We start from the raw sequence: 12,328 nt of genomic DNA on the forward strand, positions 1-12,328 counted from the left end.
ATGTTCTGATTCTATTTGACTACTCTCTCCAACATGATGCCACATCACCTTTTATGTGCATGCTAATTCAGCTAAAACCCTACCACCTCCCTTTTTGCACCCTCATCTCCGTCACACATATAACACCCTATGCTCTCCAACCTCCTGGTCTTTTGTGTGTCCACAATGTCATCATGGCTTCATGAAAAGAAGCTTCTATTTGCAAAAATGAGACTTATACTCATATTCTGCCTCCATTTAATTACCTTATACCCTTTAACCTCCCAGGACCTGTTTCTTTGTAAAATGAGGGGCTTCAACTAGATATGCCATCTAGTGAGTGTTCCTTCTCTAAATCTATGATTATTTCTCCCATTCTTGAATTCTTTTGAGCTCAAATCAAATGCCTTGTACTCCAGGAAACTTTCCTTGATCTCCCCAGGTTGGTAATATCCTCCCTCCACTACCTTTCATAGCACTTTGTTTGTACTTACTTCTCTGGTGCACCTATCATGCGATATCCTCTACTGTAGTCAGCTCCTTTTTTGGGAACTCCTTACTCTCTCCCTTCATCTCATCAATTCCCTCAGCTTCAACTACCTTCTCTTTGTAAAGGACTCCCAAATCTCCAGCCCTGGTTTCTTTCTGAGCTCCAGCTGGGCACCTCTGCCTGCCTCCAGGACATTTGCCACTGATGTCCCAGCAGGACCTCACTCTCAGAAAGTTCCAAATTGAACTACCACGATTTGGTACTAGGAGGGACCCGAGACACATCTAGTTCAACTCCCTTATTTTACAGACAAGGAAACTAAGGCCCAGTGGCTGACATGCCCAAGGTTACACAATTAGACAGTAACAGAGCTGGAATTCAAAACCAATGATTTTCTCCACCAAACCTTCACCTTGTTTTGATTTTACAGCTCTGGGTAGGTCCACCATTCATATGAATTCTCTATGTCCTAATCCTAGGCATATCAGACCTTTCCTATTCCTTCTCCACCCCCCCCCCCCATAATTCTCACTGATCAGGTCCTGCTGATTCCACCTCTGTCTTCCTTGGCATTGATGACTATGATGGACCCTTTCCCTATCTTGCTAGGGAATTAGTACATAATGGTGCCTGCAGTAACTGTTGCCAGCCCAAGTGGGTATACAAACCCTGGAAGACTCTGTGTATGTGTGTGTTTTGCTTCATTAATTATAAAACAAGGGAGTTTGTGTAGCTCCTGGGACCTAACACTGTGTAGTGTCCAATAATCAGACTGTGTCCTTCAGCATGTTTCTCTTTGGGTTGTGTAGCATGTCCTAGAGGAAACTAGCTTCATTTTCTGGGATCCTAATGGAAGTCCCCATTGCTCTGGGTCTGTGGAAGGCAAGAGGAAATTAGGGACTGCTTTGAGCTGGTCAGGTTCCTAGGGATAGTGGTCAGTGATGAGAACTGACCCAAGATTGGTCTGGCTGGACTTATGTTTGGTTCCTGTTACTAATAGCAAGTAGGATCTAGGGAAGATAACAAGTCTCTTCCATTCTCCAATGACCTGGGAAATTGATAGCTTACCTAGCTGGATTGGGGAAGACAGCGATGCTTAGTGATTCTATCCAGGGTGGGGACTCTGACTCCAAGAGTATAGACACCCCAACTGGATCAAAGATCCTAGAATTGGCACTTCACGGATTATTCTACACCTGGGACTGTGACGGGTGTTTGAGCAAACATGCCACACCTCAACCTGAAAGACACTGACCCTTGAGGGGCAGATGCCTTGACAAGATAGATGGAGTACACTGAGAATGGATATCCTGATCTGAAAACAAAGACAAAACCCACTAAAAGATGAACATCCTTTCCTGAAGCAGAACACTGCCCCGAGGAGGAAAGATACCTCTACTAGAGGCCCAACATCAGTATCCCTGGTGGAAGAAATGTTCTGGCACCACCCACAGTGGGATTCTGGTAGTGTTACTATGGTTACAGAGTTGTATGTGGTATCTCAAAAAGAAGAGAATGTTGTATAGCTCATAGTGGACCCTACCAGATTCCGGTGGCTCAGTGTTGGGAGATCAGTCCTAGGAGATGGAGGCAGAGTTAGGGCTGATGAGGCTGAGGCTTCCCAGACTGACTAGAAAGCCCTCCAGGCTCTCCAAGTCTCCAAGAACAATGGGTCCTGCCTCTTTCTGGAAACTAGGCAGGGCTTGGCCCAGGTTTGGCTCTGTTTTCTTTTGATTCTGGGTGTAGCCCTGGGATCCCTATCAGTTGCCCTGATGGTTGAACTTTTTTTGGAAGGTGGTCCTGGGGGGAAGAACAGGGCAGGTACATGGCTCATCATAGGTTCAGGCTCCAGCTCCACTGGGTCAACCAGTCTTTTAATCCCCACACAAAGGACCTTTACGCCCTTTAAGTGGTAGTGCCATGTGGACATTGGGAAGGGAGAGAAGCATCACAAGACCTAGCTGTCTAGGACTTTAGGACTGTGGTGGGTGGGTGAGTAGGAGGAATTATCCTACTCTTTCCTATTCCTCCACCACCTTCCTGAAGGGAGCCCCGAACAATAGTAGAATTTGAAAATTCAAAAGGCTTGGACAGAGCGCTTCTAATAAGAGTATGGCCCCTCTTGTCCACGCTGGGGTACAGGGTAGGGCTAGGATCCCATTTCAGCTCATTCTGGGAAACAAAACCCCTTCAGTTGCCCTTGGCTGTTAACCTCCCCCTTTAGTTCTCTGGGCAAGACAATGGGGCATTGAATTATGTTCTCTAGAAAGGGCCCCTTGTTCCTAGCCCTTCCCCTCACCCCAGGACCATCTAGAGCCTGTCCTGCCCTGTACCTTGTCTTCCTGCTTTGTCCCCAGTACTATCCCCTGCCTGGCCCTTGTACCTCTCCCTCTTTCCCCTTGGTATTGTCTTGCTTTTACTGATCTTCCTCTGGGGTCCTTCTGTCCAACTCCCTTAACCCAGCTCCAGGGCCCTCAAGGGATGGGTAGAAGAGCATGCAGTATGGAAACCATAACTGCTTGGGCGCAGAAAGCTGCCCTGGTGGGGCAGTGATTGATTTCACTTCTTCACATTCTCCAAGCCTTCCCTCAAAAGACAGAAATGAAAACCAACACGCAAGAATAGGGTGTGAAAGATGGATAGAATTGTGAAAGAGCGGGAGGGGCAGGCTCTGGACAAAGGGGAGAAGCCTAAGTGACTCACAAGGGGCAGTCCCTGCCCAGGCCCCACCTCCCCTCCCTCCATATAGCTGTGTTGGTACCCAGGGTGCTACTGCTCCTTCTACCCTTCGTTGAATGCAGCCATGGCTCCCAGTCCCCGGTGAGGTCATGGGACGCTGGGTCTAAGGCTCAGAGAAAGGGAGGGTTTCTGGGTCTGGGATGTTTATGGCAGGTTGGGGGCAGGGGATACCAATTTATGAACTAGGGCCCAGGCCCTAATCCTGAGGTACGGACCTTTGGAGTCCATCTGGGATGAAATCAGGACATATGCAGCCCCTGAGCCACCTGACTCTCCCAGGTAACTCCCCCTCACTTCAATCTTAGGTTCTTGCTACCTGTCTCTCTGCTGATCTTACTTCTGGCTCTAGTGGCCGCAGGTGAGAATCACTTCCTTTCTCTTCTCCATTCTAGGAATTTAGGGGTGGGGAAAGGGCAATTGTGGGGAATGGTGTCATATCTGGGGTAAGTGACATAGGACTGCACAGTGCCATTCAGCTCCATGGGGATCACGGCAAGGGAAGATCCTTACCAAATCACTTCATTTCCATTATTCAGACCCTGTATGAAGGTAGGGGGCATTGGGATGGGTTGGCCCAAGACCCCTACTCTATCCCTTCCTTCTGACCCCATTCCTCCACCCTTGGAGGTTCCAATCTCCCTTCATTATGCCCCTTTTAATTTTCTCTCCCAAAGTGGAAGATCCGTTGTCAAACAAGCGTACTCTGCAGACGGAGGATGAAAACGAAGGAAATGGTTTAGAGTCCGAGTCCCTAGACAACCCTGATTCTGACTCAAGCCAGAATTTTGCTGGCGAGGATGCAGGCAGTGAGGAGACAGCTGGTGAGATCCTCCAGGCAGAACATCAAAGCAATGAGCCCATAACTGATGGGGCTGGGATATGGTGGATGAGGCAGCTTGGACCTAACAATGCCTTTTACCCTTCATTCTCTGCCGCGCCCCTCCCCTCTTTGTAGATATGGAAGATGAAGCAGAGGAGAACGAGGAAGATGAATCCCCCTTTCAGAAGAAGGCTCAAGGTGAGCTCAGCACTTTCCACCTAGACCCTAGGGGAAGGAAATGTTTGTGTGTGTAGGTACAGTGTATATAGTGTCAAGAAAGGTTACCAAGGGATACCACATAGGAAGGGGAAAGCCAGAAAAATTAACAAACTTTAGGCCTTCAAAGGACTGATGGAATTGTGGGTCTTTAATTTGGAGGATCAGGTCTGGGACATCACTGTCATCAAGGGTCTGAAGGATTTCCACGGGCAGGGGATTAGATTTGCCTAGCAAGGCTAGAAAGCAAGGATTGCCTCTTGCGAGAGGTAGGTTTTCATAGTAAGGATGGATGACCAGAAATACTGTTGCAGGGGATTTCCATTCAGGTCTAGTCTGCATGACTTCTGAACTCCCCTCTCAGTAATGGGCCACTTGAGTGTGGGTGGGAAAACACTGTAAGCCGCCCCCCTCCCCCCAACTTCAAAGCCATGCTGGAAGAATCCAAGTAAGTAACTCCCATCTGCCATAAAATATTCCTCAGATGAATGCCTCAAATGGAAGATCAATGAAGGGTCTGCCTCCATTCAATACTGGGAACATATGGGAATGGTGGGGAAAATGGGTGAGAATTACTGCATTCAACTGGATGGGTGATGGAACTGCCAACACTGATTATATCCATGCCCTCCTCATACCCCCAAAGGTGGAGAGGACCTCAGCAGAAGAGGCGGTGGTGTAGCAACGTGAGACTGGGGCTTGATCCCCAGTACAAGACCTATCTCCCAAGTGAAATCTGGTTGAAAGCACAGGCCTCAGGGATTGGGGGTATGTGGGCACCAAAACCGAAGCCAGCCCAATGAGAAACTCCAGTCTGACATCCCTTCCTCTCTCGCCGACAGGCTTATGAAGCTGCTGCCAGGAGCCTCTGAAGAGAATCAGTCCCTGGGCCTGATATGCTGTTCTCCCTTCCTACTTTATTCCCAGGTGACAGGGAATATTTGCCCTATCCCCTCAATAAATATATCTGAGAAAAATCTGGCCTTAGCTAATGAGGGTGTGTGTATTGCAGTGACTTAGAGAAAATCTGCGTCCTTCAAATTTTGATACAAATCTGAATACATCTTACTTTCTATACCAAATGGAAGTCCAGTGATCCAATCACAGTTAGCAGCAGGGAGGCTGGGGGGAGCTCAGGTCAGTGTGCCTTGTATGCTAGCATCTTTATTTGGGGAATTTCTTCAACCAAAAGGGCAGAAGGATGAAATGCAGAATAAGAGAAAGAAATTGCAGGGATGTGGGGCAAATCCAGGTAAAACATCATGGACTTAATCAGCGAAACAGTCCAGCAAGAGAAATCGGTGAAGAAGGGAGCCAAGAATGGTCTGAGAAGAGAAGGCAGCGGGGTGTAGTGGAGCACTGATTTTGGGATCTAGAAGACCTGGTTATGAATCCCAATCCCACTTATTAAGCTTTGTGGCCTTGTGCAGGTCACTGGGGATCCTAGGATTTAGAGAAGGGACTAGAAATCTAGGACAACTTGTTTGCTTTAAAGATGAGGAAAATTGAGGCCTGGAGTTAAGGGACTTGGCCTAAGATCACACAGCAAATTTGGAGCCCAATCACTGCAAATAATCCACTGTTATTTCTATAACATGATGCATTCAACCTCTCTGGGCTTGTTTTCCCACCCATAAAAAGGGGTTGGATTAAAAATCTTAATGGCTGCTTCCTGCTCTAAACTGTACAATCCTGGAGGGGAGGGTACTAACGGCACCCCTTCAAACACTCCACCCCAAGGGAACACAGACAAATCCATCAGGACTTGGCACCTTTCACTTGGGTATGGTCCCCCGCTGAGAGGCCAGCCTCTGACTTTGGCTTCCTTCCCTTCCTGGCTTCCCTCCCCAAATGCTGAAGCCATCTTAGCAGCCTCAACCCAATCTGAGTTCAGTGTAACTCCCCCTGAATGCCAGGAATAACTCCCCATTAGCTGAGAAACCACAGCCATATAGCCTTTCTGTTTATAATCTGTCTGTCTTCATATATATATATATATGTATGTATGTATATATATATATAATATATATATATTCTCTATATAGGGGGAGAAGCATAAACTTCTCTTGTGTAAAAATCCAAAATACAATTCTATCAACAATCAGTGGGATCAGTACAAAGTGTAACCGAGAAAACCCCAAACCAACCAACAGGAGAACATATGGAGCCAGGGATGGGGAGTGGGGCAAGCATAAGCTGCTACCCTGTGGAGCCACAGGAAAATGTGAGAGGTGGTGGGCAGGGTCCCACTCCATGGCATGCATGGTATTGGGGTTGGGGTCCTTTCTCCTGTTGACCTCTGCTCACCGGGGGCTGCTTCCATTATACCAAGCTCTGTTCAGAACAGCCCCTTGGGCACACTCTCTTCCCTTGCTCAGGTGGGTGGCCCCTTAATTATGGCCTGGGTCCTATCTGTTGCCAGGTTCCCTCCAACAGGCTTGTCTGGCCCCAAATTAGATTTCTGGCAACTTCTCTGAGCACAAACGCAAGGGACAGTGCCCCTCTCCCACCCTCAGGAAGGTTGGCAAGGAAGGGAGGGGGGACCCTGATGCCTGGATCATCCCCCTCCCAGAGGAAGAGGGGCCTTAGGAGACGGCAGGGTCCTTGGCCTTGGTGGGCTCAGAGCCAGACAGCAGGGAGATGGTGGGGTCATCAGTGTAGTCATCCCCCTCCGAGAAGTAAGGCCCCTCCCCCAGTTCGAAGAAGATGGGCAGGTCACTCCCTGTTGTATCCAAAGTGCTGGAGTCTACCAGGAACAAGGGCTGGGCTGTGTAGTGCACCAGCTGCTTCCCTGGGTGGGTAGAGGAAGAGGGTCACGGGTGTGGGGATGAAGGGAAAAGGAAGGCTTTGGAACTGGAGATCATGGGTAGTATTGGAATCCCTTGCCCAGGTTGGTGTGATATTGGGGAGAGGGGTCACGGAGAAAGGGAACAGGTCCCAAGCTAGACCAGAGCTGAGGAGAAACAGAGATCTCAGGCACTGGTGTCTGGAACCCCTGGGGCAGGAGCAGGGGATCAAGGGGATGGCAGCCCAAGGTTCAGAGTCCAGCTCACCTGAGTCTGCACCACCTGTCTCAGTCTCCAGAGGCTTTGGTTGCTCCTGGGAGGAGAGGAGGTCCTGGATCTGTAGGGGGTGGGGAGTGAGGGGCTGTGGGAAGGGGAGGGGGGCAGCTGGGTCTGGGGCCAAGGTCAACCTCATCTCTATCCCAGCCTGGCCTGGACCACCCCATCCCATCCCACCCTACCCTACACCACCTCACCCCATCCCATCTTTTCCCTTTGCACTCCATCCAGCCTCTTCCCTTCCTGTCCCACCCCACCCTGCCCCATCCCATCTTTTCCCATTGCACTCCATCCAGCCTCTTCCCTTCCTGTCCCACCCCACCCCATCCCATCTTTTCCCTTTGTACCCCATCCAACCTCTTCCCTTCCTGTCCCACCCCACCCCACCTTCACGGGGGGCCCTGGAGTTTTGGCAGGATCGATTGTGGGCACCCAGGATAGCTGCTAACCATTTCATCCCTCCCCAAGCTCCCAGGGGCCCTTGACTACGCACACTGGCCAGGCTGCTGTCCAGGTCAGGCAGGCTCATGTCTGTCACGGACACTGAGGGGCTAAAGAGCTACCAGAGAAAAGACAGGTTGTTGAGTGGGAAGAGTAGGCTTACTAAAGAGGATGGGACAGTGACGTGGACAGGCCCAGAACACTCACATCTAGTAGGGCGCTGGTATCTACACTGAAGCCGTGGGTGGTTAGCATGGTCTGTAGGTTGTCCAGGTTGGAGTCCATGGTATCCAGGTGCTCACTAAGCTCATTTCTAACCAGGCAAAAAAAGAAGGGACTAAGGATGAAGGGCAGGAGCAGACCAAAGCCAGCTCTGCTACTGAGAGCACAGGTCAAGGATGTGACGCCATCCTAATCTGGAAAGAACAGGGGTAGCTAACCATGGCCTCCAGAGGGCTGGGGTGCTCCTGATGTCCCATTTGTCTCTTGAGAATAAGCACTTGGGTATATATGAGGGGATGCTCTCACCACCTCATGGCTGGGAGGGAGGTGGGGGAAGACAGAGTCAGGGCTTACAGGCTAAGGGGCCCCAAAGAAAGGCCACTGACACAGCCTGCGACTGCATACAGATGTGTGGGTGCGAGAAGCTTCAGAGACTGTGGCATACCTGCCGGCTACTACTCCTTCCCACCCCAGGGCTCCCTCCACTTCCCCATATGGTCTCTAATTTCCTGCCTCAATTACTCCTGATGATCTCCCTCTCCACTTGGTCTGTCTCTGGGCTTTGGTTACAGCCCACTATATACCCAGCAAAGTGCCTCACACAGCACAGATGCCTAAGTGTTGGCTGGCTATGCACATTACCACCTGACCAACTTAAAACACTACTCTCACGGCCGTCCCCTGCTCAAGAACCCTCAAATCTAGTCCAGCTAGGATCAGGGCATGAACACCTTTTAAAAAATCCTGCATAAATGCTTATCCTTGAAGCTGTCCAGCGATGGGGATCTCACTACTTACTGAGGCAGGTTGTTACACTGTGGGACAAGTCTAGCTGTTCTAAGCTCCTGCCTGGCCTTTACCAGCTTCTCCCCTGTTCCCTAAGACAAAGCCCTCTGCCTTCCCCACGGAGCCCAAGCTTTGTCTTTCCCTGTTGTCTGCACAAGGCCCCTCCTCCTCTATGACTGCCACATTCCACTCATCTCCAGAAGACGGGCAACAAAGGCTCCACTGACTGACTGCCGTTATTCCCCAGGGAAGAGAAGAGCTCCGCTGCTGTTGCTCACCCCTCACCATCCCCCCTGACTGGTTTGTGCTAGACCGATGATAAGTCAAACACAGGTGCTCTGGTTGGAGGATCAGGAGAATTTAGGAAAGAAAAAGCTCCTGGTAAAGTTTGGACATAATGTTGTACGAGAAGACTACAGAGAAGAGTGAATACGATTCCTTGAAGTGTCTGATACGGGATGAGAGACTAGACTTCATTGCAAGTGGCATCAGACGTAGGAGCAATGGCTGTGAACACAAGGAGGGGCATTTTCACTCTGTGTAGAAGGACTAGCGGCTGCTGCGTGGTGGGAGGATCTGGCTGGACCAGGATGACCCTGGAGATTCCTTCAACTGCAAGATTTTTTTGATGCTACTTAGTGCTGGGCTCCTGGAGGTGCCAAACGGGAGGCTGAGGACAGAGGTTAGAGCAGAAAGCAAACTCTTCTTGGGCCACAAACTAATCCTTAAGACCAATCTCATCTAGCCAACCAATTTAACAATCTATTCCTTCTACCAATGAAGGGAGAGGTGGCTGGGGCCTGGAAGGAATGCAACTCAACAACTTTCAATCGCTGTCCAACTTTATCTAGGTTAAAATCCAAACCCAGGGTCACCTCCCAAGGATTCCACAACCTTTGACGTAAGGGCCTTTGAAAACTCAGGCAAAGTCTGAGTGTGTAAAGGGGTCCCAAAATGACCTCACTCGAATCAAGCTCCCTAACTATCCCAGGGAGGAATGGGCTGGCAGAGTGGGTGGATGGCTCTCCACCACCTGTAGACCCAACTAGGGAGCCTACCTGGAGGAGGTATCCCTATCTATTCCTGGGGGTACCTGGCCCAAGAGGGTGGTGACTGATGTGGCTTCACTGAAAGTGACTCTCTCCCCTGCATATGAAAGGGAAAGTATCCTGCATATTACTGGCCTCATCCAAGCCAGGCTCCCCTTGGGGGAAAGTTCACCCTAGCTGAACACACAGGATGTCATTAGAGTCACTGACACCAGTAGGCTAGGGTGGGCATTAGACTGAGCCTTGGGCGGATGGGTCAGGAGCTCTTCCCAAATATGCCCTTCCTCCCTCCCCCCTTTGCGGGCAATGCTAACCCTGGCTGTGATCGGCAATGCAGAGAGGAAGAGGCAGGGCTGGGGAAGAGGCGGGCGACCTCAGACATCTGTGGAGTGCGAGTCAAACTGCAAGATATAAAAGACGACAGCACGTGCCCGATTCAAAGTAGGGACTGGGGTCTGAAGGGTTCATGCACTCAATGCTTCCACCCTGTCCCAGGGCTCCTGGCTAGAAAGGACTGCCAGGCTCCTAGAGCACTGAGCCATTCATCACTTTCTCCATGGCTGGCCCTGGCCCCTGGGCTGCAGGTAAGCTGGGGTCAAAGGTGCCTGGCTCCCTAGGTGCATGTTGGGTTGAGGCCTGAAGAGGCAGAGGCAGATGCCTATGAAGGAGTTTGTGAGCACATACACAGCTCTTTTTCCCATCCAAGAAGGGAGATGGGGTAGACAGAAAGCAGCAGAAAGCAAAGAGCAGCCAGCAGGTTAATGGCAGAACCAGAGGTGGTAGCGGTAGCAGCAGCAGCAGCAGCAACACCAGGGTAGAGGTTTGTGTGGGTGCTGGGGAGTTCAGTTTAGTCCAGCTCTCACAAGCCAGAAGGGAGTCCCAGTGCCCTCGCACGTTTTCTTTCCCTCAGGTTGACTCTGGGCTGATGTGTGCGATGTCTCTGTACACCCACACTCACTTGTCGAGGCAGGCTACGCTGAGGCACTTCTCGGGAGTCTGGAGGGGACCTGGAGGTGGAGAGGAGATGGCCCCACCCACAGTGCCAGAAACAGAGGCGGCAGCGCTGGGCTCACTCTCCTGAAGAATGGAGTCGATGAAGGTGCAAGGGGACAGGGGAGTCTCCACCACCGAGGGGGGGTGGCCTGGACTGGTCTCCTCGATCTGGGGGCTTCGTGGTGGGCTGGGGGGCTCCTCCTTGATTCGTATCATTGGGCTGATCCTGAGGAGAGATGGGTTTGCCCATACATATAGATACCCAGAAGCAAGGTTGGCATAGCTTGTGGGGGCACCTCCCCAAGGTCCAGCTTTTTGTCCTGTCTTCTCATATCCCCTTCCCTCCCTGGGGCTTTGTGGTCCACAGCTTCTATCACTGTGAACTGGGCCTGAGGCAGGGGTTACAGGAGCAAGAAGGCAGGAGGCCACAGGGTGGGTGCTTACAGAGGAAGAGGAGGGAGGCCCATAGGAGAAACACCAACACTAAAGTCAAGAAGATTCCTCATGGCCTTGAGGGGAGAGGGGCAGCCTGCAAAGGAGTCAAAGTCCTGACCCTAAATCTGTGTCCCTAAGGCAGTACAGGGGGATGCCAAGGACAGGGAAGAAGGAGTGGTGCTGGGGCCCTACCTCTCATCCACGCTGCCACTGGGGGAGGCCGAGGGGCTGGATTGGGCCAGCTCTGTGACATCTGAAATGATGGGTCCACTATTGGCTGCGGAGTCTGAGGAGTATAGGTTGGAGCCACTATAGGTTGGGGAAGAAGCCTGGAACAGCCAAACAGGGTTGAGGGGGTGGTCAGGGCAGGAACCCTATCTTGTTTTTCCTTCCTCTTCCTTCCCCCATCACATTAACGAGTGAGGTCTGCTCTTGAGAGGCTCTCCATATGGGATTCCTTTCCAGGGGCAAGCTTTCTCTTCCCTGTCCTGGAAACAGGATTGTGGACTTCATCCAATCCCAGCCTCCTGACTCCTTCCTGATCTCTCTCCTCTCCTGACTCTTTGGCATTCCCCTCCTCCCAGGAATATTATCAAATGAGACACTATTTGCAAAGTGCTTATCCCAGTGCCTGACACACAGTAGGCAGGCATTTAATAGATGCTTGTCCCCATCCCCTCCCCCGTGTGCTCACCGTGTAGGGAGAGGAGCCATGGACATGCTCTAAGGAGTACTGGCGGCTGTACTTGGGCATGGAATGTGCCGAGCTGCTATCATTCAACATCAGGGGGCTGCAAGGGAGGGAGTCCCAAGAAGGAGAGGTCAGACAGAAAGGGAAGAGTGTTCAAGGGGTACCAGTAAAAGGTATCCAGGGTAGGAAGGGCTGGGCCTGCCCAGGGGTAATGATTCTGATCCTCAGGAGAGCACGGTCTGTTCAGAGGCTATGGGACAAAGATGAGGTGGGGGTGATGTGTCCTGAGGTCTGCTCTGAGAGCCAAAGCCAACTACTCACATCTTCCTCTTCACCCCCAGGATCCGGTTTGACTGGACAAGAGAGATCAGGAACTGGATCAGCTGTACGAACAGAGAGAAAGGC

General features: G+C 51.1%; 2 protein-coding genes across 6 annotated transcripts in view; one reads left to right on the top strand and one right to left on the bottom strand.

The window, feature by feature from the left end:
• The first annotated feature begins 2,053 nt into the window (after positions 1 to 2,053).
• Positions 2,054 to 5,225, top strand: LOC110214126 (uncharacterized). Of its 2 annotated transcripts, none has more exons than XM_020994839.2 (5): positions 2,054 to 2,181; positions 3,514 to 3,566; positions 3,883 to 4,029; positions 4,164 to 4,226; positions 5,087 to 5,225. In XM_020994839.2, the coding sequence occupies exons 1-5, from the start codon at positions 2,054 to 2,056 to the stop codon at positions 5,092 to 5,094; spliced, it is 399 nt and encodes a 132-aa protein (XP_020850498.1). In that variant the 3' UTR covers positions 5,095 to 5,225. The 2 variants fall into 2 exon arrangements, with proteins under 2 accessions (XP_020850498.1, XP_020850499.1); XM_020994840.2 differs by lacking the exon at positions 2,054 to 2,181 and adding an exon at positions 2,928 to 3,289.
• The window catches only part of HSF1 (heat shock transcription factor 1), a 68,540-nt gene continuing 60,589 nt past the window's right edge, over positions 4,378 to 12,328 (bottom strand). The window contains exons 6-14 of one of the 4 annotated variants that reach the window (XM_020994835.2): positions 12,245 to 12,306; positions 11,927 to 12,023; positions 11,425 to 11,561; positions 10,763 to 11,023; positions 10,119 to 10,205; positions 7,955 to 8,060; positions 7,800 to 7,865; positions 7,298 to 7,367; positions 4,378 to 7,035 (exon numbers count right to left, since the gene is read on the bottom strand). In XM_020994835.2, coding sequence (XP_020850494.1) covers positions 6,830 to 7,035; positions 7,298 to 7,367; positions 7,800 to 7,865; positions 7,955 to 8,060; positions 10,119 to 10,205; positions 10,763 to 11,023; positions 11,425 to 11,561; positions 11,927 to 12,023; positions 12,245 to 12,306 — 1,092 coding nt within the window. In that variant the 3' untranslated portion in view covers positions 4,378 to 6,829. Of the gene's footprint in view, positions 7,036 to 7,297; positions 7,392 to 7,799; positions 7,866 to 7,954; positions 8,061 to 10,118; positions 10,206 to 10,762; positions 11,024 to 11,424; positions 11,562 to 11,926; positions 12,024 to 12,244; positions 12,307 to 12,328 lie in introns of all 4 variants that reach the window. The other 3 variants (XM_020994834.2, XM_020994837.2, XM_020994836.2) reach the window with 3 other exon arrangements.

Source organism: Phascolarctos cinereus, unplaced genomic scaffold (assembly GCF_003287225.1).
Source record: "Phascolarctos cinereus isolate Bilbo 61053 unplaced genomic scaffold, phaCin_HiC Scaffold_4;HRSCAF=312, whole genome shotgun sequence".
In the NCBI taxonomy this organism is placed as follows: Eukaryota; Metazoa; Chordata; class Mammalia; order Diprotodontia; family Phascolarctidae; genus Phascolarctos; species Phascolarctos cinereus.